The sequence below is a fragment of the Hyperolius riggenbachi genome, chromosome 3 (genome assembly GCF_040937935.1).
Source record: "Hyperolius riggenbachi isolate aHypRig1 chromosome 3, aHypRig1.pri, whole genome shotgun sequence".
In the NCBI taxonomy this organism is placed as follows: domain Eukaryota; kingdom Metazoa; phylum Chordata; class Amphibia; order Anura; family Hyperoliidae; genus Hyperolius; species Hyperolius riggenbachi.
Window position 1 is genome coordinate 3,353,215 of NC_090648.1, and position 25,216 is coordinate 3,378,430.

The 25,216-nt window shown below is 53.8% G+C and overlaps 1 protein-coding gene across 1 annotated transcript in view; it reads left to right on the top strand.

Annotated features, from left to right (window-relative positions):
* The first annotated feature begins 992 nt into the window (after nucleotides 1-992).
* DVL2 (dishevelled segment polarity protein 2) overlaps nucleotides 993-25,216 on the top strand; it is a 114,238-nt gene continuing 90,014 nt past the window's right edge. Inside the window, exons 1-5 of the mRNA XM_068273808.1 lie at nucleotides 993-1,292; nucleotides 15,261-15,330; nucleotides 16,070-16,221; nucleotides 16,306-16,412; nucleotides 22,008-22,134. Of these exons, the coding sequence (XP_068129909.1) occupies nucleotides 1,132-1,292; nucleotides 15,261-15,330; nucleotides 16,070-16,221; nucleotides 16,306-16,412; nucleotides 22,008-22,134 (617 nt within the window). The 5' untranslated portion in view covers nucleotides 993-1,131. The remainder of the gene's footprint in view (nucleotides 1,293-15,260; nucleotides 15,331-16,069; nucleotides 16,222-16,305; nucleotides 16,413-22,007; nucleotides 22,135-25,216) is intronic.

The window sequence follows — 25,216 nt, forward strand, 5'->3', positions numbered from 1 at the left end:
AGGGGAACGTGGGGGCGGAGCCACTAGCCCAATGTGCTGCCATGGAGACATCTTCTGCAGCACTGTGCAGAGCACATAGTGTAGTACCCCTCAGGGGAACGTGGGGGCGGAGCCACTAGCCCAATGTGCTGCCATGGAGACATCTTCTGCAGCACTGTGCAGAGTACATAGTGTAGTACCCCTCAGGGGAACGTGGGGGCGGAGCCACTAGCCCAATGTGCTGCCATGGAGACATCTTCTGCAGCACTGTGCAGAGTACATAGTGTAGTACCCCTCAGGGGAACGTGGGGGCGGAGCCACTAGCCCAATGTGCTGCCATGGAGACATCTTCTGCAGCACTGTGCAGAGTACATAGTGTAGTACCCCACAGGGGAACGTGGGGGCGGAGCCACTAGCCCAATGTGCCGCCATGGAGACATCTTCTGCAGCACTGTGCAGAGTACATAGTGTAGTACCCCTCAGGGGAACGTGGGGGCGGAGCCACTAGCCCAATGTGCTGCCATGGAGACATCTTCTGCAGCACTGTGCAGAGTACATAGTGTAGTACCCCACAGGGGAACGTGGGGGCGGAGCCACTAGCCCAATGTGCTGCCATGGAGACATCTTCTGCGGCACTGTGCAGAGTACATAGTGTAGTACCCCTCAGGGGAACATTTATCAATATTCTCTGTAACTCCTGCACACCGTTATGGACTGTATCCCGCCTGTACACTTCCCTTACACCCCCCTCCCCCAATGCTAATGTATCTGGTCCTGCCTATAAAGCTGAATTAGTGTGCAGAGGCCTATAAGTTCTGATAACTGTCACTGAGAATACACTGCGCATGCGCACGAGGAGGCGCAGCTCAGTGACGTCACAGCAGGGGGAAGCAAAGACTTCCATTAGACGTCACCTTGACATTACCAACTCGCTCTGCGTCTGCCCACCCAGGATGTGAGGAGGGGGAGTGGCTAGGCGGACACAGGCAGTAGGAGGAGCGGTGATGTAAGGCGGTGGGCGGGGTACCAGCAGCAGGCGGCGCGGTGACGTCAGGCGGTGGGCGGGGTACCAGCAGCAGGCGGCGCGGTGACGTCAGACGCGGCGGCTCGCTGTAATTGAGGCCGAGGCTCGGGGCTCCGCTAGGCCGCAGCATGGGGGAGACGAAGGTGATCTACCACCTGGATGAGGAGGAGACCCCGTACCTGGTGAAGGTGCCGGTCCCGGCCTCCGACATCCGCCTGCGGGACTTCAAGGCCGCCCTGGCCCGGGGACACGCCAAGTACTTCTTCAAGGCCATGGACCAGGACTTCGGGTAACCTCCAGCCCCCCCAATATCCGGGGACCCCCCCCTCCCTACACCTCCCTCCCCCCATACATCCCTATATACTGCAGGGCCATGGACCAGGACTTCGGGTAACCCCCCTCCCCCCCTGCGGGGACCCCCTCCCCCTATACCCTCCACAGGGCAACCCCCAATATCCGGGCACCCCCTCCCAGAGGACCTCTCCCCCCATACCCCTCAATATCTCTACTCCAAATCCCCCACAATATCCGGGGACCCCCCCCTCCCTACACCTCCCTCCCCCCATACATCCCTATATACTGCAGGGCCATGGACCAGGACTTCGGGTAACCTCCAGCCCCCCAATATCCGGGGACCCCCCCTCCCTACACCTCCCTCCCCCCATACATCCCTATATACTGCAGGGCCATGGACCAGGACTTCGGGTAACCTCCTCCCCTCCATACCCTCCACAGGGCACCCCCAATATCCGGGTACCCCCTCCCCCATCCCTGAGAGCCCCCAATATCAGAGGACCCTCCCTCCCCCATACATCCCTATATACTGCAGGGCCATGGACCAGGACTTCGGGTAACCTCTTCCCCCTGCGGGGACCCCCTCCCCCCCACTGGACACCCCTCAGTATCTGGGGACCTCCTCCCCATACATCTATTCTACCCTCACCCCACTCCCTGAGAGCCCCTCAATATCAGGGGACCCCCTCCCCCCATACAACCCTATATACTGCAGGGCCATGGACCAGGGCTTTGGGTAACCTCCAGACCCCCTCAGGATTCCCCATACTTACTCAGACACCCCCATACCTTCAGTCCTCAGGAGCCCCCTACCCACACCACTCCATACATCCCTATATACTGCAAGGCCATGGACCAGGACTTCCAGTCCTGCTCACCCCCCCCCCCCCTCCCCCCTAGTATCTGGGGACCTCCCTAAATCTTTTTATTAAAAACTTGCAAACATAACCTCCTCCCCATACCCCAACCTTCCTTCTTATATCCTGGGACCGTTGTTAATCTGTGTTAACCAAAAATGTTTAGTTGTGTTTTACTCATAATAAGTTTTAAGAAGCGAGAGGACATGTAGGGTTAGGGTTAAGGTTCGGACTGGAAGCAGCCGTATCAGTCCGCCGACAGTGCGTACACACGCCGGACTGTCGTTGGACCGCCCACCCAGCGGGAGGTGACGACGGACCCGTTGTTGCCTCCAGTCCAGCGTGTGTACGGACCTTAAGGGTATAGCAGACGAGCAGTCAGGAACGTGTGTGAGGAGGGAGTTAAGGTCTGGAGTTGAGAGGTACTGTTGTGTATCGTCTGCATAAAGGTGGTATTGAAACCCAAATGAGTTGATTAAAGGGACTCTGAAGTCTCCAAAAATCAGGTTTTTTTTTTTTACTTAAAAAAACTTCAACATAATTGCTCCTCCTATAACGCTGCATACCTGCAGTTGAAAACTCAATTAATCACCCCAAACTCCCTGGGGCTGATTGCGGGGCTCCTTCCGTATAGAGGCAGAGCTTTGGGCTGTAGCGCTGCTTCTACTCGCGTCCATCTGCATGGATTGCTGCCTCTGTCTTCTTTCACTGAGAGGTGGGGGAGAGACGATAAAATCCTCATTGTTTAGAGGCTTCAGAGTTTCTTTACGTTGCCAAGACCGTGCATGTAGATGGAAAAGAGGATGGGGCCAAGGACTGAGCCTTGAGGTACCCCCACAGACGATGGATGAGGAGAAGAGATCTGAGTAAGATTGTGAAAGCACAATACCACTATCTCCTGCGCTTGGATTACTTCTTAGAAAGATTACCCCTCATGGGGGAGCTGCTGTCAGACCAAATCCTACAACTACAAAAACTACTCCTCACCAGCGTCTCCTTCAATCAATATGTCACTTTTATTAACTGCAATAACACAACACCCTTCTCCGCATTAAAAGCGGACAACGCTAAACTGCAGCCTAAGTAACCACAGCCGGCTGTGTTACAGCCTTAACCACTTAACGACCGCCTAACGCCGATAGGCGTCGGCAGGTCTTAAGTGGTTTTGCATAGAAACGGCCGCTCGATCGAGCGGCCTTTCCATGTCAGTTCACGGAGGGTGTCTCCGTGAACAGCCGGAGAGCCGCCGATCGCGGCTCACCGGCAAAATGTAAACACGCGGGGAAGAAATCCCCACTGTTTACATCACACGGCGCGGTAGATCGGCGATCCCCGGCCTCTGATTGGCCGGGGATCGCCGGCATATGATAGGCTTAAGCCTATCCTTCAATGCGCAGGACGGATATCCGTCCTGTGCAGCCCATGGAGGGAGAGGGAGGGACGGGAAGCCAGGAAGCGCCGAAAACGCTGCGGAGGGGGGCTTTGAAGAGCCCCGCCGCAAAACGCAGGCAGCCGGCGTCGATCAGACCCCCCCCCCAGCAGGACATCTCCCTAGTGGGAAAAAAAGGGGGTAAGTCTGATCGCCCTGCTGTATTCATGATCTGTGCTGCGGGCTGCAGAGCCCACGCAGCACAGATCCTGCAAAGCGCCCCTGGTCCTTAAGTGGTTAACACCGGATGGTTCTCCTATCATTCATTGCAATTGCCCAGGAGTAGGAGGCGGCCAATCTACATGATCCCTAATCTGTGGGATCTCCCGGGAGTACAATGGACAATGCAATGAGTGGTGAGAGTGTGAAGTGGTGTGTGTAACACAGCCGGCTGTGGTTAGCTAGGATTCAGTTTAGCTTTGTCCACTTTTTAAGGAGCCCATACACCTAACGATTTTCCCGCTGAAATACGGCTGTTTTGATCACAGTGATCGAAACGGCCGTGAAATCGTTGCGCACACCGCTGACAGAACGATGGCTTTCCGTCCGAAATTTGGAAGATTTTTCTCGGTCGCCGGCGGGTCGAGAGTGTGTCGACATCGGCGTTCGAATGACCGACCGACGCAATACAGTGGAGATACTGTGCCTGCTCCGACGGCGCGAGACCCCGCTGTCACCTCCCGGCTCCCGGCATCTTTTCCGCATCCGGCATAACTTCCTGTGTCACTGCAGTGACAGCACAAATAGAGGGCCCTCGATTTGTACTTCCGCTGTCACTGGAGTGACAGAAAGTTATACGCGGATGCCGGATGTGTGATGCGGAAGGTGATGGGAGAAGATGCCAGCTGGGAGCCGATGCGGAGAAGACAGCGGTGGACCAGGGGACTCGCCCCGGCCGGATCAGGCAATGTATGAGGGGGGGGGGGGGCGGCAGCTCCACAGATTGTGATCGGTTTCAGGCTGAAATCTATTCACAATCTGTTTGCAGTAAAGGTGGCCATACGATCCCTCTCTGATCAGATTCGATCTGAGAGGGATCTATCTTTTGGACGAATCTGATGGCAAATCGATCAGTGTATGGCCACCTTAACAGGGAGAAGGGTGTTGTGTTATTGCAGTTAATAAAAGTGATATATTGATTGAAGGAGACTCCGGTGATGAGTAGTTTTAGTAAGACTGTGAAAGACCTTCCAGAGAGATAGGAAGATAACCAGGAGAGAGGAAGGCCCTTTATGCCTATAGATCAGTGTTCTCCCCAGAATTTTTTTCCAGGCGGGTGGCGTGAAAAAGTAGCCGGGTGGGGCGAGATCAGAGAATACAGGGCCGACGCTTTTCTGCATAACTCTGATTACAGCAGAGGAGGAAGTGAGCCGATGACAGCCATGTGCTCACCAAAACTAAGAGCCTGGGGGGACCACTGTAGATGAAAGTATCCAGAGGAGTAAGGTGTGGTCGACAGTGTCACATGCTTGTGACAGGTCCAGAAGGATGGCTATGAAATGGCCTTTGGTTTTAGCTGGTAGCATGCTGGCCACTGTAGTAAGAGTTGGTTCTGTGGAGTGGTCAGAGTGAAAGCCAGGCTGGAACTGATCAAGCAGGGACTTGGCAGATAAATAATGGCTTTGGCATGTACAGGTGAATTTCCAGAGACTAGAATATCGTACAACAGTTCATATATTTTAGTAATTCAACTTAAAAGGTGAAACTGATATATAAAATGCTCATTACATGCAAAGCGAGATATTTCAAAGCTTTATCATTTTGATAATTATGGCTTACAGTTTATGAAAAAATAAATCTCAGAAAATTGGAATATTAAAGGGAACCAGAGAGGAATGGGGGGTGAAAAAAGGAAAAGATTTCATACATACCTGGGGCTTCTTCCAGCTCCATAAGCTTGAATCGCTCTCACGCCGCCATCCTCAGCTTCCTTGATCTGCCGGTACCGTGCCCGTCACTTCCGGCGGACGCGGCCAATTGTTCGCATCACAGGGGCTCCCTCCATACACGTATGCATGCGGCTGCGCAATAGGCAGCCACATGCGTATCTGTATGGAGAGAGCACCCTGTGATGCGGAGAATTGGCCGCGGCCGACTCGCGGCAATGACGGTGGCGGCGGATCCAGGAAGCGGAGGACGGCGGCGTGGGAGCGATCCGTGCGTATGGGGCTGGAGGAAGCCCCAGGTATGTATGTGTCATCCTCTCTGGTTCCCTTTAAGTGAAATCAATAAAGCAAAGATTTTAAAGCGCACCTCCAGCCAAACAAAGGTCTGAATGGCAATACATATACAGTGGAGGAAATAATTATTTTACCCCTCACTGATTTTGTAAGTTTGTCCAATGACAAAGAAATGAAAAGTCTCAGAACAGTATCATTTCAATGGTAGGTATATTTTAACAGTGGCAGATAGCACATCAAAAGGAAAATCAAAAAAATAACCTTAAATAAAAGATAGCAACTGATTTGCATTTCATTGAGTGAAATAAGTTTTTGAACCCCTACCAACCATTAAGAGTTCTGGCTCCCACAGAGTGGTTAGTCACTTCTACTCAATTAGTCACCCTCTTTAAGGACACCTGTCTTAACTAGTCACCTGTATAAAAGACACCTGTCCACAGAATCAATCAATCAAGCAGACTCCAAACTCTCCAACATGGGAAAGACCAAAGAGCTGTCCAAGGATGCCAGAGACAAAATTGTAGACCTGCACAAGGCTGGAATGGGCTACAAAACCATTAGCAAGATGCTGGGAGAGAAGGTGACAACTGTTGGTGCGATTGTTCGAAAATGGAAGGAGCACAAAATGACCATCAATCGACCTCGCTCTGGGGCTCCACGCAAGATCTCACCTCGTGGGGTGTCAATGGTTCTGAGAAAGGTGAAAAAGCATCCTAGAAGTACACGGGAGGAGTTAGTGAATGACACCAAATTAGCAGGGACCACAGTCACCAAGAAAACCATTGGAAACACATTACACTGCAATGGATTAAAATCCTGCAGGGCTCGCAAGGTCCCCCTGCTCAAGAAGGCACATGTGCAGGCCCGTCTGAAGTTTGCCAATGAACACCTGAATGATTCTGTGAGTGACTGGGAGAAGGTGCTGTGGTCTGATGAGACCAAAATAGAGCTCTTTGGCATTAACTCAACTCGCTGTGTTTGGAGGAAGAAAAATGCTGCCTATGACCCCCAAAACACCGTCCCCACCGTCAAGCATGGGGGTGGAAACATTTTGCTTTGGGGGTGTTTTTCTGCTAAGGGCACAGGACAACTTAATCGCATTAACGGGAAAATGGACGGAGCCATGTATCGTGAAATCCTGAACGACAACCTCCTTCCCTCTGCCAGGAAACTGAAAATGGGTCGTGGATGGGTGTTCCAGCACGACAATGACCCAAAACATACAGCAAAGGCAACAAAGGAGTGGCTCAAGAAGAAGCATATTAAGGTCATGGAGTGGCCTAGTCAGTCTCCGGACCTTAATCCAATAGAAAACCTATGGAGGGAGCTCAAGCTCAGAGTTGCACAGAGACAGCCTCGAAACATTAGGGATTTAGAGATGATCTGCAAAGAGGAGTGGACCAACATTCCTCCTAAAATGTGTGCAAACTTGGTCATCAATTACAAGAAACGTTTGACCTCTGTGCTTGCAAACAAGGGTTTTACCACTAAGTATTAAGTCTTTTATTGTTAGAGGGTTCAAAAACTTATTTCACTCAATGAAATGCAAATCAGTTGCTATCTTTTATTGAAGGTTATTTTTTCGATTTTCCTTTTGATGTGCTATCTGCCACTGTTAAAATAAACCTACCATTGAAATGATACTGTTCTGAGACTTTTCATTTCTTTGTCATTGGACAAACTTACAAAATCAGTGAGGGGTCAAATAATTATTTCCTCCACTGTATGTAGTGAAGTACAGTTAGATGAACATGTAAAGTTTACATCTGGTACATCATATTGGATAGAATAGACTCACATCTAGATCTGCAGCCTGTGGCACTGCTGGGGTGTTATGGAAGACCAGGATGTGGGGCGTGGCATGGATGCTATCAGCCTGTGGCACTGCTGGGGTGCTATGGAAGACCAGGATGTGGGGCGTGGCATGGATGCTATCAGCCTGTGGCACTGCTGGGGTGTTATGGAAGACCAGGATGTGGGGCGTGGCATGGATGCTATCAGCCTGTGGCACTGCTGGGGTGTTATGGAAGACCAGGATGTGGGGCGTGGCATGGATGCTATCAGCCTGTGGCACTGCTGGGGTGTTATGGAAGACCAGGATGTGGGGCGTGGCATGGATGCTATCAGCCTGTGGCACTGCTGGGGTGTTATGGGAGACCAGGATGTGGGGTGTGGCATGGATGCTATCAGCCTGTGGCACTGCTGAGGGGTTATGGAAGACCAGGATGTGGGGCGTGGCATGGATGCTATCAGCCTGTGGCACTGCTGAGGGGTTATGGAAGCCCAGGATGTGGGGCGTGGCATGGATGCTATCAGCCTGTGGCACTGCTGAGGGGTTATGGGAGACCAGGATGTGGGGCGTGGCATGGATGCTATCAGCCTGTGGCACTGCTGGGGTGTTATGGAAGACCAGGATGTGGGGTGTGGCATGGATGCTATCAGCCTGTGGCACTGCTGGGGTGTTATGGAAGACCAGGATGTGGGGCATGGCATGGATGCTATCAACCTGTGGCACTGCTGAGGTGTTATGGAAGACCAGGATGTGTGGCGTGGCATGGATGCTATCAGCCTGTGGCACTGCTGGGGTGCTATGGAAGACCAGGATGTGGGGCGTGGCATGGATGCTATCAGCCTGTGGCACTGCTGAGGGGTTATGGAAGACCAGGATGTGGGGCGTGGCATGGATCAGCCTGTGGCACTGCTGGGGTGTTATGGAAGACCAGGATGTGGGGCGTGGCATGGATGCTATCAGCCTGTGGCACTGCTGGGGTGTTATGGAAGACCAGGATGTGGGGCGTGGCATGGATGCTATCAGCCTGTGGCACTGCTGGGGTGTTATGGAAGACCAGGATGTGGGGCGTGGCATGGATGCTATCAGCCTGTGGCACTGCTGGGGTGTTATGGAAGACCAGGATGTGGGGCGTGGCATGGATGCTATCAGCCTGTGGCACTGCTGGGGTGTTATGGAAGACCAGGAAGTGGGGTGTGGCATGGATGCTATCAGCCTGTGGCACTGCTGGGGTGTTATGGAAGACCAGGATGTGGGGTGTGGCATGGATGCTATCAGCCTGTGGCACTGCTGAGGTGTTATGGAAGACCAGGATGTGGGGCGTGGCATGGATGCTATCAGTCTGTGGCACTGCTGGGGTGTTATGGAAGACCAGGATGTGGGGTGTGGCATGGATGCTATCAGCCTGTGGCACTGCTGGGGTGTTATGGAAGACCAGGATGTGGGGTGTGGCATGGATGCTATCAGCCTGTGGCACTGCTGGGGTGTTATGGAAGATCAGGATGTGGGGTGTGTCATTGATGCTATCAGCCTGTGGCACTGCTGGGGTGTTATGGAAGACCAGGATGTGGGGTGTGGCATGGATGCTATCAGCCTGTGGCACTGCTGAGGTGTTATGGAAGACCAGGATGTGGGGCGTGGCATGGATGCTATCAGCCTGTGGCACTGCTGGGGTGTTATGGAAGACCAGGATGTGGGGTGTGGCATGGATCCTATCAGCCTGTGGCACTGCTGAGGTGTTATGGAAGACCAGGATGTGGGGCGTGGCATGGATCCTATCAGCCTGTGGCACTGCTGGGGTGTTATGGAAGACCAGGATGTGGGGCGTGGCATGGATCCTATCAGCCTGTGGCACTGCTGAGGGGTTATGGAAGACCAGGATGTGGGGTGTGGCATGGATGCTATCAGCCTGTGGCACTGCTGAAGTGTTATGGAAGACCAGGATGTGGGGCGTGGCATGGATGCTATCAGCCTGTGGCACTGCTGGGGTGTTATGGAAGACCAGGATGTGGGGTGTGGCATGGATCCTATCAGCCTGTGGCACTGCTGAGGTGTTATGGAAGACCAGGATGTGGGGCGTGGCATGGATGCTATCAGCCTGTGGTACTGCTGAGGTGTTATGGAAGGCCAGGATGTGGGGCGTGGCATGGATGCTATCAGCCTGTGGTACTGCTGAGGTGTTATGGAAGACCAGGATGTGGGGTGTGGCATGGATGCTATCAGCCTGTGGCACTGCTGAGGTGTTATGGAAGACCAGGATGTGGGGCGTGGCATGGATCCTATCAGCCTGTGGCACTGCTGAGGTGTTATGGAAGACCAGGATGTGGGGCGTGGCATGGATGCTATCAGCCTGTGGCACTGCTGGGGTGTTATGGAAGACCAGGATGTGGGGCGTGGCATGGATGCTATCAGCCTGTGGCACTGCTGGGGTGTTATGGAAGACCAGGATGTGGGGCGTGGCATGGATCCTATCAGCCTGTGGCACTGCTGAGGTGTTATGGAAGACCAGGATGTGGGGCGTGGCATGGATGCTATCAGCCTGTGGTACTGCTGAGGTGTTATGGAAGACCAGGATGTGGGGCGTGGCATGGATGCTATCAGCCTGTGGTACTGCTGAGGTGTTATGGAAGACCAGTATGTGGGGCGTGGCATGGTGTTGTAAGTCATAATCATAGTATCAAATCATAACAAATGCGTGAAATATCTCACATTGCATGTAATGAGTCTATTTCATGTATTAGTTTCACCTTTTAAGTAGAATTATCGAAGTAAATTAACTTTTGCACAGTATTCTAATTTATTTTTTTTACCTTCCTGGCGGTAACCCCGAACGGGGGTAAGCCGCGCAGGAGGTTTTCTCAGGCCCTGCTTGGCGGATTTTCGTAATTTTTTTTTTTGCTGGACGCAGCTAGCACTTTGCTAGCTGCGCCAGCACACCGATCGCCGCTATCCGGCGCGGCGCGCTTTCCCCAAGACCCCGTGCGCTGCCTGGCCAATCAGTGCCAGGCAGCGCCGAGGGGTGGATCGGGACTCCCAATGACGTCACGACGTCGGTGACGTCATCCCGCCCCGTCGCCATGGCGACGGGGGAAGCCCTCCAGGAAATCCCGTTCTTTGAACGGGATTTCCTGATCGCCTATTGCCGGAGGCGATCGCAGCGGGCGGGGGGATGCCGCTGAGCAGCGGCTATCATGTAGCGAGCCCTGGGCTCGCTACATGATATAAGAAAAAAACAAACAAAACTGCTGCGCTGCCTCCTGGCGGAATTTTTCATACCGCCAGGAGGGTTAATTCACCTCTTTATAACGTTTAAGTAAATTGGATGCACTCACAATTCATATGTCGGGCTGCTTTTCACACAAGGGAGCGGGCTCACTCACATTTCATGTGTGGAGATGCTTCTCATACATGGGAGCGGGCTCACTCACAATTCATGTGTGGGGCTGCTTCTCACACAAGGGAGCGGGCTCACTCGCAATTCATGTGTGGGGCTGCTTCTCATCCAAGGGAGCTGGCTCACTCACATTTCATGTGTGGAGATGCTTCTCACACAAGGGAGCGGGCTCACTTACAATTCATGTGTGGGGCTGCTTCTCACACAAGGGAGCGGGCTCACTCTCAATTCATGTGTGGGGCTGCTTCTCACACAAGGGAGCGGGCTCACTTACATTTCATGTGTGGAGATGCTTCTCATACAAGGGAGCGGGCTCACCCGCAATTCATGTGTGTGGTTGCTTCTCATCCAAGGGAGCGGGCTCACTCACATTTCATGTGTGGGGCTGCTTCTCACACAAGGGAGCGGGCTCACTCACAATTCATGTGTGGGGCTGCTTCTCATACAAGGGAGCGGGCTCACTCACAATTCATGTGTGGGGCTGCTTCTCATACAAGGGAGCGGGCTCACTCACAATTCATGTGTGGGGCTGCTTCTTACACAAGGGAGTGGGCTCACTCACAATTAGAGTTGGGCGAACTGTTAACCGAACTGTTCGGCTGCCCAACCTGTCATGTCGCTGTGGCTCTTACTACTTCCGGGTCGCAATGACCCGGAGTAGTACGTCTGCGCTGGCCCGGCGGAGCACACATGCGCAGAGAGTGCCCCGCAGACGTACTACTCCGGGTCATTGCGACCCGGAAGTAGTAAGAGCCACAGCAACATGACAGGTTGGGCAGCCGAACAGTTCGGCTGCAGTTCGGCTAACAGTTCGCCCAACTCTACTCACAATACATGTGTGGGGCTAATTCTCATCCAAGGGAGCGGGCTCACTCACAATACATGTGTGGGGCTGCTTCTCATCCCAGGGAGCGGGCTCACTCACAATTCATGTGTGGGGCTGCTTCTCATCTAAAGCCCCATATACATGCACTCAACTGCAGCCAGTCTTTTAAGGTAGCCATACACTGGTCGATTTGCCATCAGATTCGACCAACAGATAGATCCCTCTCTGATGGAATCTGATCAGAGAGGGATCGTATGGCTGCATTTACTGCAAACAGATTGTGAACCGATTTCAGCCTGAAACTGATTCACCATCTGCTGAGCTGCTGCTGTCGCCTGATTCCCCCCCCCCCCCCCCCCCGCATACATTACCTGAAGCCTGGTCCTGGGCATCTTCTCCGCATCACCTCCCGGCTGGCATCTTCTCCGCATCACCTCCCGGCGGGCATCTTCTCCGCATCACGACATCCGGCATCCGCGTATAACTTTCTGTCACTCCAGTGACTGCGGAAGTTCAAATAGAGCGCCCTCTATTTGTACTTCCGCTGTCGCTGCAGTGACACAGGAAGTTATACGCGGATGTCGTGATGCGGAGAAGATGCCAGCCGGGAGCCAGCTTCAGGTAATGTATACCTGCGTCGATCGTACACCGCTAGGGATACCCGTGATCAATAATAATATAGTAATAATAATAATAAATATATTTATATTATAAACTATACCCGGGCGATCAACAGTAATTTCCCGCACGGAGCTATTAATGGGATGGGATGAAATAGATCGAAGTTTAGCGTGATCGATGTGACAGCAGATTCGATCGGCGGGTAATCTGCCTAGTGTAGGCTCTCACAACTTTTCTTGTGAAATCACAAAAAAAGATCTTGCTATTGTTCAAGCAGCTGATAAGACTGATAAGAAGAAGTCAATTCTACATTGGGATTCACTTCTTATCGGTCTTATCAGCTGATAAACAATAGTGAGATTTTTTTTTTTTTAGGTGTTTCAGAAGAAAAGTTCTGAGGGCCTAAAGGGGCCCATACACTGAGCCGATTTTCTGGCAGACCGATCGATCCAGATCGATTAAAAATCGGTTGGCCAATCGACCGATCGATGGCCGATTTCGATCGATTTCTGTCGAACTGGCAGGATGGAAAATTTAGGTCGATCTGATGAGATCAGTTTGCATTGGCCTTAATGGAAATCTGATGGCAAAAAAATGCCATCAGATAGAATTCCAATAGATTTCAAACTGAAATCTATTGGAATTCTATCCTGGTAAAAAATGTTCTAAAAACGCATCAGATAGATCAGTGTTTCTCAACATTTTATTAGTATGTACCCCTTTTAAAACCCTGTACTCGCCAAGTACCCCCTAGCATAGTAAACATTATCGCAAGTACCCCTTGACAAATGTATGTATGTATCATATTACATGATGATTGGTTCTAAACAATTTCCAAGCATTTACTATTGCTTTTATTTTGCTAAAATACTAATTTGATGGTGTTTAAATGGGATTTATCATTTTCTAAAACTCTAAATGTGTTATTCTTGGTTAAGTATAGCAAGCCCGAGTACCCCCTGGAACCCTCAGAAGTACCCCCTGGAACCCTCAGAAGTACCCCCTGGAACCCTCAGAAGTACCCCCTGGGGTCCGCGTACCACATGTTGAGAACCTAGCAGATAGATCATCAGATGCATTTCTTATCTATCTGCTGCCAATCTGACGAGTGTATGGGCACCTTTATGCTGGGCATACAACCCTCGTTTCTTCTTCTCAATCGAGCCGCTGATGGCTCGATTGATAATTTCCGACAGGTCCGATTGCCCGCCGGATCGATGCCGCGCTCGATGCAGGCAGAATAGAAAAAACGAAGCGCTGATTAGAAAGAGCCCGCGGGGACGAGCGGGAATCGATCCGCGCGGACGAGCGGTGACGCGCCGGCATTGAGCCGCTGGCTCGATACCGGTGCACTATCTAGCCGTGTATGCCCAGCTTAAATGACAGCTGTTGAGTGTGTGTGTATGGGGCATAAGGGACGCTAATGGTTAGAAGTTAGAATGTCCCAACACATTGTCTGTTGTAAATGTAATGTGTGTAATAAGATTCCCTGAACCCCGTATCCTCTGGGTTCCGGTGCATAGATCTGCCCCCTTGTAGAAAATGGCCCTGGCCTATATCGGGTATAGATAAGGTAGGGCTACTCGCTGATATGGGGCTCCAGTGAATCCTCTTATACAGACCACATGACAGGCCGGGGTGGCTGACAGGGTAGAGTGTCAGCTTCCTGGCCAGGAGCTTTTTGTCCTTAAAAGCTGATGCCATCTTAATATAGCTTTAAAAGTTCCCAAGCTTTGGCAGCAATTAAATGTTTATGTAGTGTACTTTCAATCAACAGGATTGTAATATGCAGGTTAGAGTAGTCAGTCGGTGGAATCAGAAAGCGAGGAGTTGGAGTTGGAGGATTTTTTTTTTTTTTTTTTACCGACTCAACATCGCTTGTGCGTTGCGTTGTGTGGTCAGCTTTGCGGGGTGTGTGGTGTGGTCTTCCTTGTGTTGTGCATGTGGTTTGATCTACCATTGCATGCAGTTGGCTGATGGTGTAATGGTTAAGGGCTCTGCCTCTGACACAGGAGACCAGGGTTCGAATCTCGGCTCTGCCTGTTCAGTAAGCCAGCACTAATTCAGTAGGAGACCTTTGGCAAGTCTCCCATACACTGCTACTGCCTATAGAGCGCGCCCTAGTGGCTGCAGCTCTGGCGCTTTGAGTCCGCAAGGAGAAAAGCGCAATATAAATGTTATTTGTCTTGCATGGTGTGTGGTCTGCCTTGCATTGTGTGCGTTGTGTGGTGTGTGGTCTTCCTTTTATGTGGTGTGTGTGTGTGTTTGGTGTGTGATCTGCTTTGCATTCTGTGGTATGTGTGGCGTAGTCTGTCATTGCATTGTGGGAGTTGTGTGGTCTGCCGTTGCGTGGTCTGGTGTGTGGTGTGGTCTGCCGTTGTGTGGTCTGCTGTTGCGTGGTGTGGTCTGCTGTTGTGCGGTCTGCCGTTGCGTTGTACATGGTCTATCATTGCATTGTGGGAGTTATGTGGTCTGCTGTTGCGTGGTGTGGTCTGCTGTTGCGTGGTCTGCTGTTGCGTGGTGTCGTCTGCCGTTGCGTTGTACATGGTCTATCATTGCATTGTGGGAGTTATGTGGTCTGTTGTTGTGCGGTCTGCCGTTGCGTGGTGTCGTCTGCCGTTGCGAGGTGTCGTCTGCCGTTGCGAGGTGTCGTCTGCCGTTGCGTGGTGTCGTCTGCCGTTGCGTGGTGTCGTCTGCCGTTGCGTGGTGTCGTCTGCCGTTGCGTGGTGTCGTCTGCTGTTGCGTGGTGTCGTCTGCCGTTGCGTTGTACATGGTCTATCATTGCATTGTGGGAGTTATGTGGTCTGCTGTTGTGCGGTCTGCCTTTGCGTGGTGTGTGATAACGGCATTGTGTTTTCTTCTTGCAGGGTGGTGAAGGAGGAGATCTCTGATGACAATGCCAAGCTGCCGTGCTTTAATGGTCGTGTGGTGTCTTGGGTAAGGGGCGGTGTTACACATTGTGGTAATTACTTCATGCAGATTGTATGCGGTGTGGACATGAGCCAGGCACGCACGTTCCGCTGCGGCTGAGTTTGGCCATATGTTTGCATCTGTTATGCTTATTATGTGAAACTCCTATTTGCTTGTGTTTTAGTTACTTCTCCTTGCTACCCAGTTGATATAGGGCTGTGCCCCTCCATGCTCTGATATAAGGCCCGCTTTAAGCTCACAGGACCTCTCCATCAGGTGGTAACCATTTGTTGTGTCTGAGGCTGTTCTGGTGAGGTGAGCCGCTGGCATGGGCACAGTAGACGCCATTTTCTCCTAGGCCTATTTGTCGATGGAGATCCGGCATGCTGAGGGGTAGTTGACATGGGAAGTGAGTTACACTGGAGGGCGTTGGCAGTGTTACGGCCTGGTCACGTGATCTCTGGAGGCTTTCATAGCATTGAAGGTAGATGTGAACGTCAGAATTGGGCGACGCACTGCTGAGGGTCACGTTCTCCATCCAGTCAGCAGGACACAAGTGAGGACCTCCGGATGTCTTGGAGAGATGCCCCATATAGGGGTGACGTCTCCATCCAGTCAGCAGGACACAAGTGAGGACCTCCGTATGTCCTGGAGAGATGCCCCATAAGGGGGTCACTGCTGCTAAGGACACTGGGGGAGCCTCGGTTGTGGGATCAGACAGGGGAATGCCGAGTACTTGTGTATAATTCTCTGATGTTCTCCACAGCTGGTGTCTGCAGAGAATCCCCAGCCTGACCAGACCCCACCACCTCCCCCTCCTGAGGCCAGACCAGAGCAGTCACCCCTGCCTCCTCCCCTCCCGCCGCCTCCTGTGGAGAGGACCAGTGGCATTGGAGACTCCCGACCTCCCTCCTTCCAGTAAGTTTGGGAAATATCTTCATTATAAATAAGTGCCGGTACAGAAGTGCTGTGACCAATACACATCTATTATCTGGATTGCAGTCCAAACGTATCTGACAGCGCAGAGAACCTGGACCAGGAGACCGAGACAGAGTCCGTCGTGTCAGTCCGGAGGGAGCGGCCACGAAGAAGGGAAAGTGCTGACCAAGGTGAGACCACCTCTCTTGGACAGGCAGAAAGGGATTGGTGGAGGGAGGGAGGGAGGGTGAGACCGCTGGAGGGGGATTGGTGGAGGGAGGGAGGGTGAGACCGCTGGAGGGGGATTGGTGGAGGGAGGGTGAGACTGCCTCTTCCTGTACAGTTTGGGAGGGGGTTGGTGCTGTGTGGGTGGAGGGAGGGTGAGACTGCCCCTTCCTGTACAGGCTGGGAGGGGATTGGTGGTGTGTGGGTGGAGGGAGGTTGAGACTGCCCCTTCCTGTACAGGCTGGGAGGGAATTGGTGGTGTGTGGGTGGAGGGAGGGTGAGACTGCCCCTTCCTGTACAGGCTGGGAGGGGTTGGTGGTGTGTGGGTGGAGGGAGGGTGAGACTGCCCCTTCCTGTACAGGCTGGGAGGGGATTGGTGGTGTGTGGAGGGAGGGTGAAGACCGCCTCTTCCTGTACAGGCTGGGAGGGGGTTGGTGCTGTGTGGGTGGAGGGAGGGTGAGACTCCTCTTCCTGTACAGGCTGGGAGTGGGTTGGTGGTGTGTTGGTGGAGGGAGGGTGAGACTGCCCCTTCCTGTACAGGTTGGGAGGGGATTGGTGGTGTGTGGGTGGAGGGAATTAGGGTGAGACTCCTCTTCCTGTACAGGCTGGGAGTGGGTTGGTGGTGTGTGTGGGTGGAGGAGGTGTGTGTGTGTGTGGGTGGAGGGAGGGTGAGACTGCCCCTTCCTGTACAGGTTGGGATGGGTGGTGTGTGGAGGGAGGGTGAGACTGCCCCTTCCTGTACAGGTTGGGAGGGGATTGGTGGTGTGTGGGTGGAGGGAATTAGGGTGAGACACCTCTTCCTGTACAGGCTGGGAGTGGGGTGGTGGTGGGTGGGTGGAGGAGGTGTGTGGGTGGGTGGAGGGAGGGTGAGACTGCCCCTTCCTGTACAGGCTGGGAGTGGGTTGGTGGTGTGTGGGTGGAGGAGGTGTGTGGGTGGGTGGGTGGAGGAGGTGTGTGGGTGGGTGGAGGGAGAGTGAGACTGCCCCTTCCTGTACAGGTTGGGATGGGTGGTGTGTGGAGGGAGGGTGAGACCGCCCCTTCCTGTACAGGTTGGGAGGGGATTGGTGGTGTGTGGAGGGAATTAGGGTGAGACTCCTCTTCCTGTACAGGCTGGGAGGGGATTGGTGGTGTGTGCAGGGAGGGTGAAGACTGCCTCTTCCTGTACAGGCTGGGAGAGGATTGGTGGAGGGAGAGACTGCCCCTTCTTGTACAGGCTGGGAGAGGATTGGTGGTGGGTGGAGGTAGGGTGAGACTGCCTCTTCCTGTACAGGCTTGGAGGGGATTGGTGGTGGTTGGAGGGAGGGTGAAGACTGCCCCTTCTTGTACAGGCTGGGAGAGGATTGGTGGTGGGTGGAGGTAGGGTGAGACTGCCTCTTCCTGTACAGGCTGGGAGGGGATTGGTGGTGGGTGGAGGGAGGGTGAGACTGCCCCTTCTTGTACAGGCTGGGAGGGGATTGGTGGTGGTTGGAGGGAGGGTGAAGACCGCCTCTTCCTGTACAGGCTGGGAGAGGATTGGTGGTGGGTGGAGGGAGGGGGAGACTGCCCCTTTCTGTACAGGTTGGGAGGGGATTGGTGGTGTGTGGAGGGAGGTAGGGTGAGACTCCTCTTCCTGTACAGGCTAGGAGGGGATTGGTGGTGTTTGGGTGGAGGGAGGGTGAGACTGCCCCTTCCTGTACAGGCTGGGAGGGGATTGGTGGTGTGTGGGGGGAGGGAGAGAGAGACTGCCCCTTCTTGTACAGGCTGGGAGGAGATTGGTGGTGTGTGGGTGGAGGGAGGTAGGGTGAGACTCTCTTCCTGTACAGGCTGGAATGGGATTGGTGGGTAGGGAGGGACCACTGAAGGGGGGGTTGGTGGAGGGAGGGTGAGACTGCCTCTTCCTGTACAGGCTGGGAGAGGATTGGTGGTGTTTGGAGGGAGGTAGGGTGGGACTCCTATTCCTGTACAGGCTGGGAGGGGATTGGTGTGTGTGTGTGTGTGGAGGGGGGAGAGTAAGACTGCCCCTTCCTGTACAGGCTGGGAGGGGTTTGGTGGTGTGGGTGGAGGGGAGGGTGAGACTCCTCTTCCTGTACAGGCTGGGAGGGGATTGGTGGTGGGTGGGTGGAGGGAGAGACTGCCTCTTCCTGTACAGGCTGGGAGGGGATTGGTGGTGGGCGGGAGAGACTGCCCCTTCCTGTACAGGCTGGGAGGGGATTGGTGGAGGGAGGGAGAGACTGCCCCTTCCTGTACAGGCTAGGATAGGATTGGTGGTGGGTGGAGGGAGGGGGAGACTGGCCCTTCCTGTACAGGCTGGGAGGGGGTTGGTGGTGGGTGGAGGGAGGGAGAGACTGCCCCTTCCTGTACAGGCTGGGAGGGGATTGGTGGAGGGAGGGAGAGACTGCCTCTTCCTGTACAGGCTGGGAGGGGATTTGTGGTGGGAGGGAGAGACTGCCCCTTCCTGTACAGGCTAGGAGGGGATTGGTGGTGGAGGGAGAGACTGCCCCTTCCTGTACAGGCTGGGAGAGGATTGGTGGTGGGTGGGTGGAGGAAGGGAGAGACTGCCCCTTCCTGTACAGGCTGGGAGGGGATTGGTGGAGGGAGGGAGAGACTGCCTCTTCCTGTACAGGCTGGGAGGGGATTTGTGGTGGGAGGGAGAGACTGCCCCTTCCTGTACAGGCTAGGAGGGGATTGGTGGTGGATGGAGAGACTGCCCCTTCCTGTACAGGCTAGGAGGGGATTGGTGGTGGATGGAGAGACTGCCCCTTCCTGTACAGGCTGGAATGGGATTGGTGGGGAGGGAGGGACCACTGGAGGAGGGTTGGTGGAGGGAGGGTGAGACTGCCTCTTCCTGTACAGGTTGGGATGGGTGGTGTGTGGAGGGAGGGTGAGACCGCCCCTTCCTGTACAGGTTGGGAGGGGATTGGTGGTGTGTGGAGGGAATTAGGGTGAGACTCCTCTTCCTGTACAGGCTGGGAGGGGATTGGTGGTGTGTGCAGGGAGGGTGAAGACTGCCTCTTCCTGTACAGGCTGGGAGAGGATTGGTGGAGGGAGAGACTGCCCCTTCTTGTACAGGCTGGGAGAGGATTGGTGGTGGGTGGAGGTAGGGTGAGACTGCCTCTTCCTGTACAGGCTTGGAGGGGATTGGTGGTGGTTGGAGGGAGGGTGAAGACTGCCCCTTCTTGTACAGGCTGGGAGAGGATTGGTGGTGGGTGGAGGTAGGGTGAGACTGCCTCTTCCTGTACAGGCTGGGAGGGGATTGGTGGTGGGTGGAGGGAGGGTGAGACTGCCCCTTCTTGTACAGGCTGGGAGGGGATTGGTGGTGGTTGGAGGGAGGGTGAAGACCGCCTCTTCCTGTACAGGCTGGGAGAGGATTGGTGGTGGGTGGAGGGAGGGGGAGACTGCCCCTTTCTGTACAGGTTGGGAGGGGATTGGTGGTGTGTGGAGGGAGGTAGGGTGAGACTCCTCTTCCTGTACAGGCTAGGAGGGGATTGGTGGTGTTTGGGTGGAGGGAGGGTGAGACTGCCCCTTCCTGTACAGGCTGGGAGGGGATTGGTGGTGTGTGGGGGGAGGGAGAGAGAGAGACTGCCCCTTCTTGTACAGGCTGGGAGGAGATTGGTGGTGTGTGGGTGGAGGGAGGTAGGGTGAGACTCTCTTCCTGTACAGGCTGGAATGGGATTGGTGGGTAGGGAGGGACCACTGAAGGGGGGGTTGGTGGAGGGAGGGTGAGACTGCCTCTTCCTGTACAGGCTGGGAGAGGATTGGTGGTGTTTGGAGGGAGGTAGGGTGGGACGCCTATTCCTGTACAGGCTGGGAGGGGATTGGTGTGTGTGTGTGGAGGGGGGAGAGTAAGACTGCCCCTTCCTGTACAGGCTGGGAGGGGTTTGGTGGTGTGGGTGGAGGGGAGGGTGAGACTCCTCTTCCTGTACAGGCTGGGAGGGGATTGGTGGTGGGTGGGTGGAGGGAGAGACTGCCTCTTCCTGTACAGGCTGGGAGGGGATTGGTGGTGGGCGGGAGAGACTGCCCCTTCCTGTACAGGCTGGGAGGGGATTGGTGGAGGGAGGGAGAGACTGCCCCTTCCTGTACAGGCTAGGATAGGATTGGTGGTGGGTGGAGGGAGGGGGAGACTGGCCCTTCCTGTACAGGCTGGGAGGGGGTTGGTGGTGGGTGGAGGGAGGGAGAGACTGCCCCTTCCTGTACAGGCTGGGAGGGGATTGGTGGAGGGAGGGAGAGACTGCCCCTTCCTGTACAGGCTGGGAGGGGATTGGTGGAGGGAGGGAGAGACTGCCCCTTCCTGTACAGGCTAGGAGGGGATTGGTGGTGGATGGAGAGACTGCCCCTTCCTGTACAGGCTAGGAGGGGATTGGTGGTGGATGGAGAGACTGCCCCTTCCTGTACAGGCTGGAATGGGATTGGTGGGGAGGGAGGGACCACTGGAGGAGGGTTGGTGGAGGGAGGGTGAGACTGCCTCTTCCTGTACAGGCTGGGAGGGGATTGGTGTGTGGAGGGAGGAGAGTGAGACAGCCCCTTCCTGTACAGGCTGGGAGGGGATTGGTGTGTGGAGGGAGGAGAGTGAGACTGCCTCTTCCTGTACAGGCTGGGAGGGGATTGGTGTGTGGAGGAAGGAGAGTGAGACTGCCTCTTCCTGTACAGGCTGGGAGGGGATTGGTGTGTGGAGGGAGGAGAGTGAGACTGCCCCTTCCTGTACAGGCTGGGAGGGGATTGGTGTGTGGAGGGGGGACGAGTGAGACAGCCTCTTCCTGTACAGGCTGGAACGAGATTGGTAGGGATGGAGGTACAGGCTGGAAGGGGACTAGTGGGGGGCGGAGTAATACTGGCTCTTCCCGTCCAGGCTGGGAGGGGATTGGTGTGTGGAGGGAGGAGAGTGAGACTCCTCTTCCTGTACAGGCTGGGAGGGGATTGGTGGTGTTTGGGTGGAGGGAGGGTGAGACTGCCCCTTCCTGTACAGGCTGGGAGGGGATTGGTAGGGATGGAGGTACAGCCTCTTCCTGTACAGGCTGGGAGGGGATTGGTAGGGATGGAGGTACAGCCTCTTCCTGTACAGGCTGGAAGGGGACTAGTGGGGGGCGGAGTAATACTGGCTCTTCCCGTCCAGGCTTGGAGGGGATTGGTGTGTGGAGGGAGGAGAGTGAGACTCCTCTTCCTGTACAGGCTGGGAGGGGATTGGTGGTGTTTGGGTGGAGGGAGGGTGAGACTGCCCCTTCCTGTACAGGCTGGGAGGGGATTGGTAGGGATGGAGGTACAGCCCCTTCCTGTACAGGCTGGGAGGGGATTGGTAGGGATGGAGGTACAGCCTCTTCCTGTACAGGCTGGGAGGGGATTGGTAGGGATGGAGGTACAGCCTCTTCCTGTACAGGCTGGGAGGGGATTGGTAGGGATGGAGGTACAGCCTCTTATTGTACAGGCTGGGAGGGGATTGGTAGGGATGGAGGTACAGCCTCTTCCTGTACAGGCTGGAAGGGTACTAGTGGGGGGCGGAGTAATACTGGCTCTTCCCGTCCAGGCTGGGAGGGGGATTGGTGTGATAGGATGATCTGCTTTCCCCTCATTCTTGCTCTGTCTCCTAGGTATAGGCCGACCTCTGAATGGACGGACTGATCGCCATCTGTCTGGCTACGAATCCTCCTCTACTCTCCTGACCAGTGAGATTGAGACCAGTATCTGTGACTCTGAGGATGATGACACCATGAGCAGGTGCGCGTGTGCTGGGGATTGTGGGTAGGGAATACCTTGGGTATGTGGTGACTCCGCCCACTGACAGCATAGCTTGCAGCCCCTGTAGCTGTGCCTAGGTACGGTTATTGGCGCTGTATAACCAGGACTATCTCTCTGCTGTATATTGCCTAGGCACGGCTATTGGCGGTGTATAACCAGGACTGGCTGCATGCTGTATATTGCCTAGGCACGGTTATTGGCGGTGTATAGGCAGGACTGGCTGCATGCTGTATATTGCCTAGGGTCGGTTACTGGTGGTGTATAACCAGGACTGGCTCTCTGCTGTATATTGCCTAGGCACGGTTACTGGTGGTGTATGACCAGGACTGGCTGTATGCTGTATATTGCCTAGGCATGGTTATTGGCGGTGTATAACCAGGACTGGCTCTATGCTGTATATTGCCTAGGCACGGTTACTGGTGGTGTATAACCAGGACTGGCTGCATGCTGTATATTGCCTAGGCACGGTTACTGGTGGTGTATAACCAGGACTGGCTGCATGCTGTATATTGCCTAGGCACGGTTGGCTATTGGCGGTGTATAACCAGGACTGGCTCTCTGCTGTATATTGCCTAGGTATGGTTACTGGTGGTGTATAACCAGGACTGGCTGCATGCTGTATATTGCCTAGGCACGGTTACTGGTGGTGTATAACCAGGACTGGCTCTCTGCTGTATATTGCCTAGGCACGGTTACTGGCGGTGTATAACCAGGACTGGCTGTATGCTGTATATTGCCTAGGCACGGTTACTGGTGGTGTATAACCAGGACTGGCTGTATGCTGTATATTGCCTAGGCACGGTTACTGGTGGTGTATAACCAGGACTGGCTCTATGCTGTATATTGCCTAGGCACGGTTACATGTGGTGTATAACCAGGACTGGCTGCATGCTGTATATTGCCTAGGCACGGTTACTGGTGGTGTATAACCAGGACTGGCTCTCTGCTGTATATTGCCTAGGCACGGTTACTGGTGGTGTATAACCAGGACTGGCTCTCTGCTGTATATTGCCTAGGCATGGTTACTGGTGGTGTATAACCAGGACTGGCTCTCTGCTGTATATTGCCTAGGCACGGTTACTGGCGGTGTATAACCAGGACTATCTCTGCTGTATATTGCCTAGGCATGGTTACTGGTGGTGTATAACCAGGACTGGCTGCATGCTGTATATTGCCCAGGCACGGTTACTGGTGGTGTATAACCAGGACTGGCTCTATGCTGTATATTGCCTAGGCACGGTTACTGGCGGTGTATAACCAGGACTGGCTGCATGCTGTATATTGCCTAGGCATGGTTACTGGTGGTGTATAACCAGGACTGGCTCTCTGCTGTATATTGCCTAGGCACGGTTGGCTATTGGCGCTGTATAACCGGGACTGGCTCTCTGCTGTATATTGCCTAGGCATGGTTACTGGTGGTGTATAACCAGGACTGGCTGCATGCTGTATATTGCCCAGGCACGGTTACTGGTGGTGTATAACCAGGACTGGCTCTATGCTGTATATTGCCTAGGCACGGTTACTGGCGGTGTATAACCAGGACTGGCTGCATGCTGTATATTGCCTAGGCACGGTTACTGGTGGTGTATGACCAGGACTGGCTCTATGCTGTATATTGCCTAGGCACGGTTACTGGTGGTGTATAACAAGGACTGGCTCTATGCTGTATATTGCCTAGGTATGGTTACTGGTGGTGTATAACCAGGACTGGCTGCATGCTGTATATTGCCTAGGCATGGTTACTGGTGGTGTATGACCAGGGCTGGCTGCATGCTGTATATTGCCTAGGCACGGTTACTGGTGGTGTATAACCAGGACTGGCTCTCTGCTGTATATTGCCTAGGCATGGTTACTGGTGGTGGATAACCAGGACTATCTCTCTGCTGTATATTGCCTAGGTACGGTTACTGGTGGTGTATAACCAGGACTGGCTGCATGCTGTATATTGCCTAGGCACGGTTACTGGTGGTGTATAACCAGGACTGGCTCTCTGCTGTATATTGCCTAGGCATGGTTACTGGTGGTGTATAACCAGGACTGGCTCTCTGCTGTATATTGCCTAGGTACGGTTACTGGTGGTGTATAACCAGGACTGGCTCTCTGCTGTATATTGCCTAGGCATGGTTACTGGTGGTGTATAACCAGGACTATCTCTCTGCTGTATATTGCCTAGGTACGGTTACTGGTGGTGTATAACCAGGACTATCTCTGCTATATATTGCCTAGGCACGGTTACTGGTGGTGTATAACCAGGACTATCTCTGCTGTATATTGCCTAGGCACGGTTACTGGTGGTGTATAACCAGGACTGGCTGCATGCTGTATATTGCCTAGGCATGGTTACTGGTGGTGTATAACCAGGACTATCTCTCTGCTGTATATTGCCTAGGCACGGTTACTGGTGGTGTATAACCAGGACTGGCTCTCTGCTGTATATGGCCTAGGCACGGTTACTGGTGGTGTATAACGAGGACTGGCTCTCTGCTGTATATTGCCTAGGTACGGTTACTGGTGGTGTATAACCAGGACTATCTCTCTGCTATATATTGCCTAGGCACGGTTACTGGTGGTGTATAACCAGGACTGGCTCTATGCTGTATATTGCCTAGGCACGGTTACTGGCGGTGTATAACCAGGACTGGCTCTCTGCTGTATATTGCCTAGGCACGGTTATTGGCGGTGTATAACCAGGACTATCTCTCTGCTATATATTGCCTAGGCATGGTTACTGGTGGTGTATAACCAGGACTGGCTCTCTGCTGTATATTGCCTAGGCACGGTTACTGGTGGTGTATAACCAGGACTGGCTCTCTGCTGTATATTGCCTAGGTATGGTTACTGGTGGTGTATAACCAGGACTGGCTCTATGCTGTATATTGCCTAGGCACGGTTACATGTGGTGTATAACCAGGACTGGCTGCATGCTGTATATTGCCTAATGCCTAGGCATGGTTACTGGTGGTGTATAACCAGGACTATCTCTCTGCTGTATATTGCCTAGGCACGGTTACTGGTGGTGTATAACCAGGACTATCTCTCTGCTATATATTGCCTAGTAGAG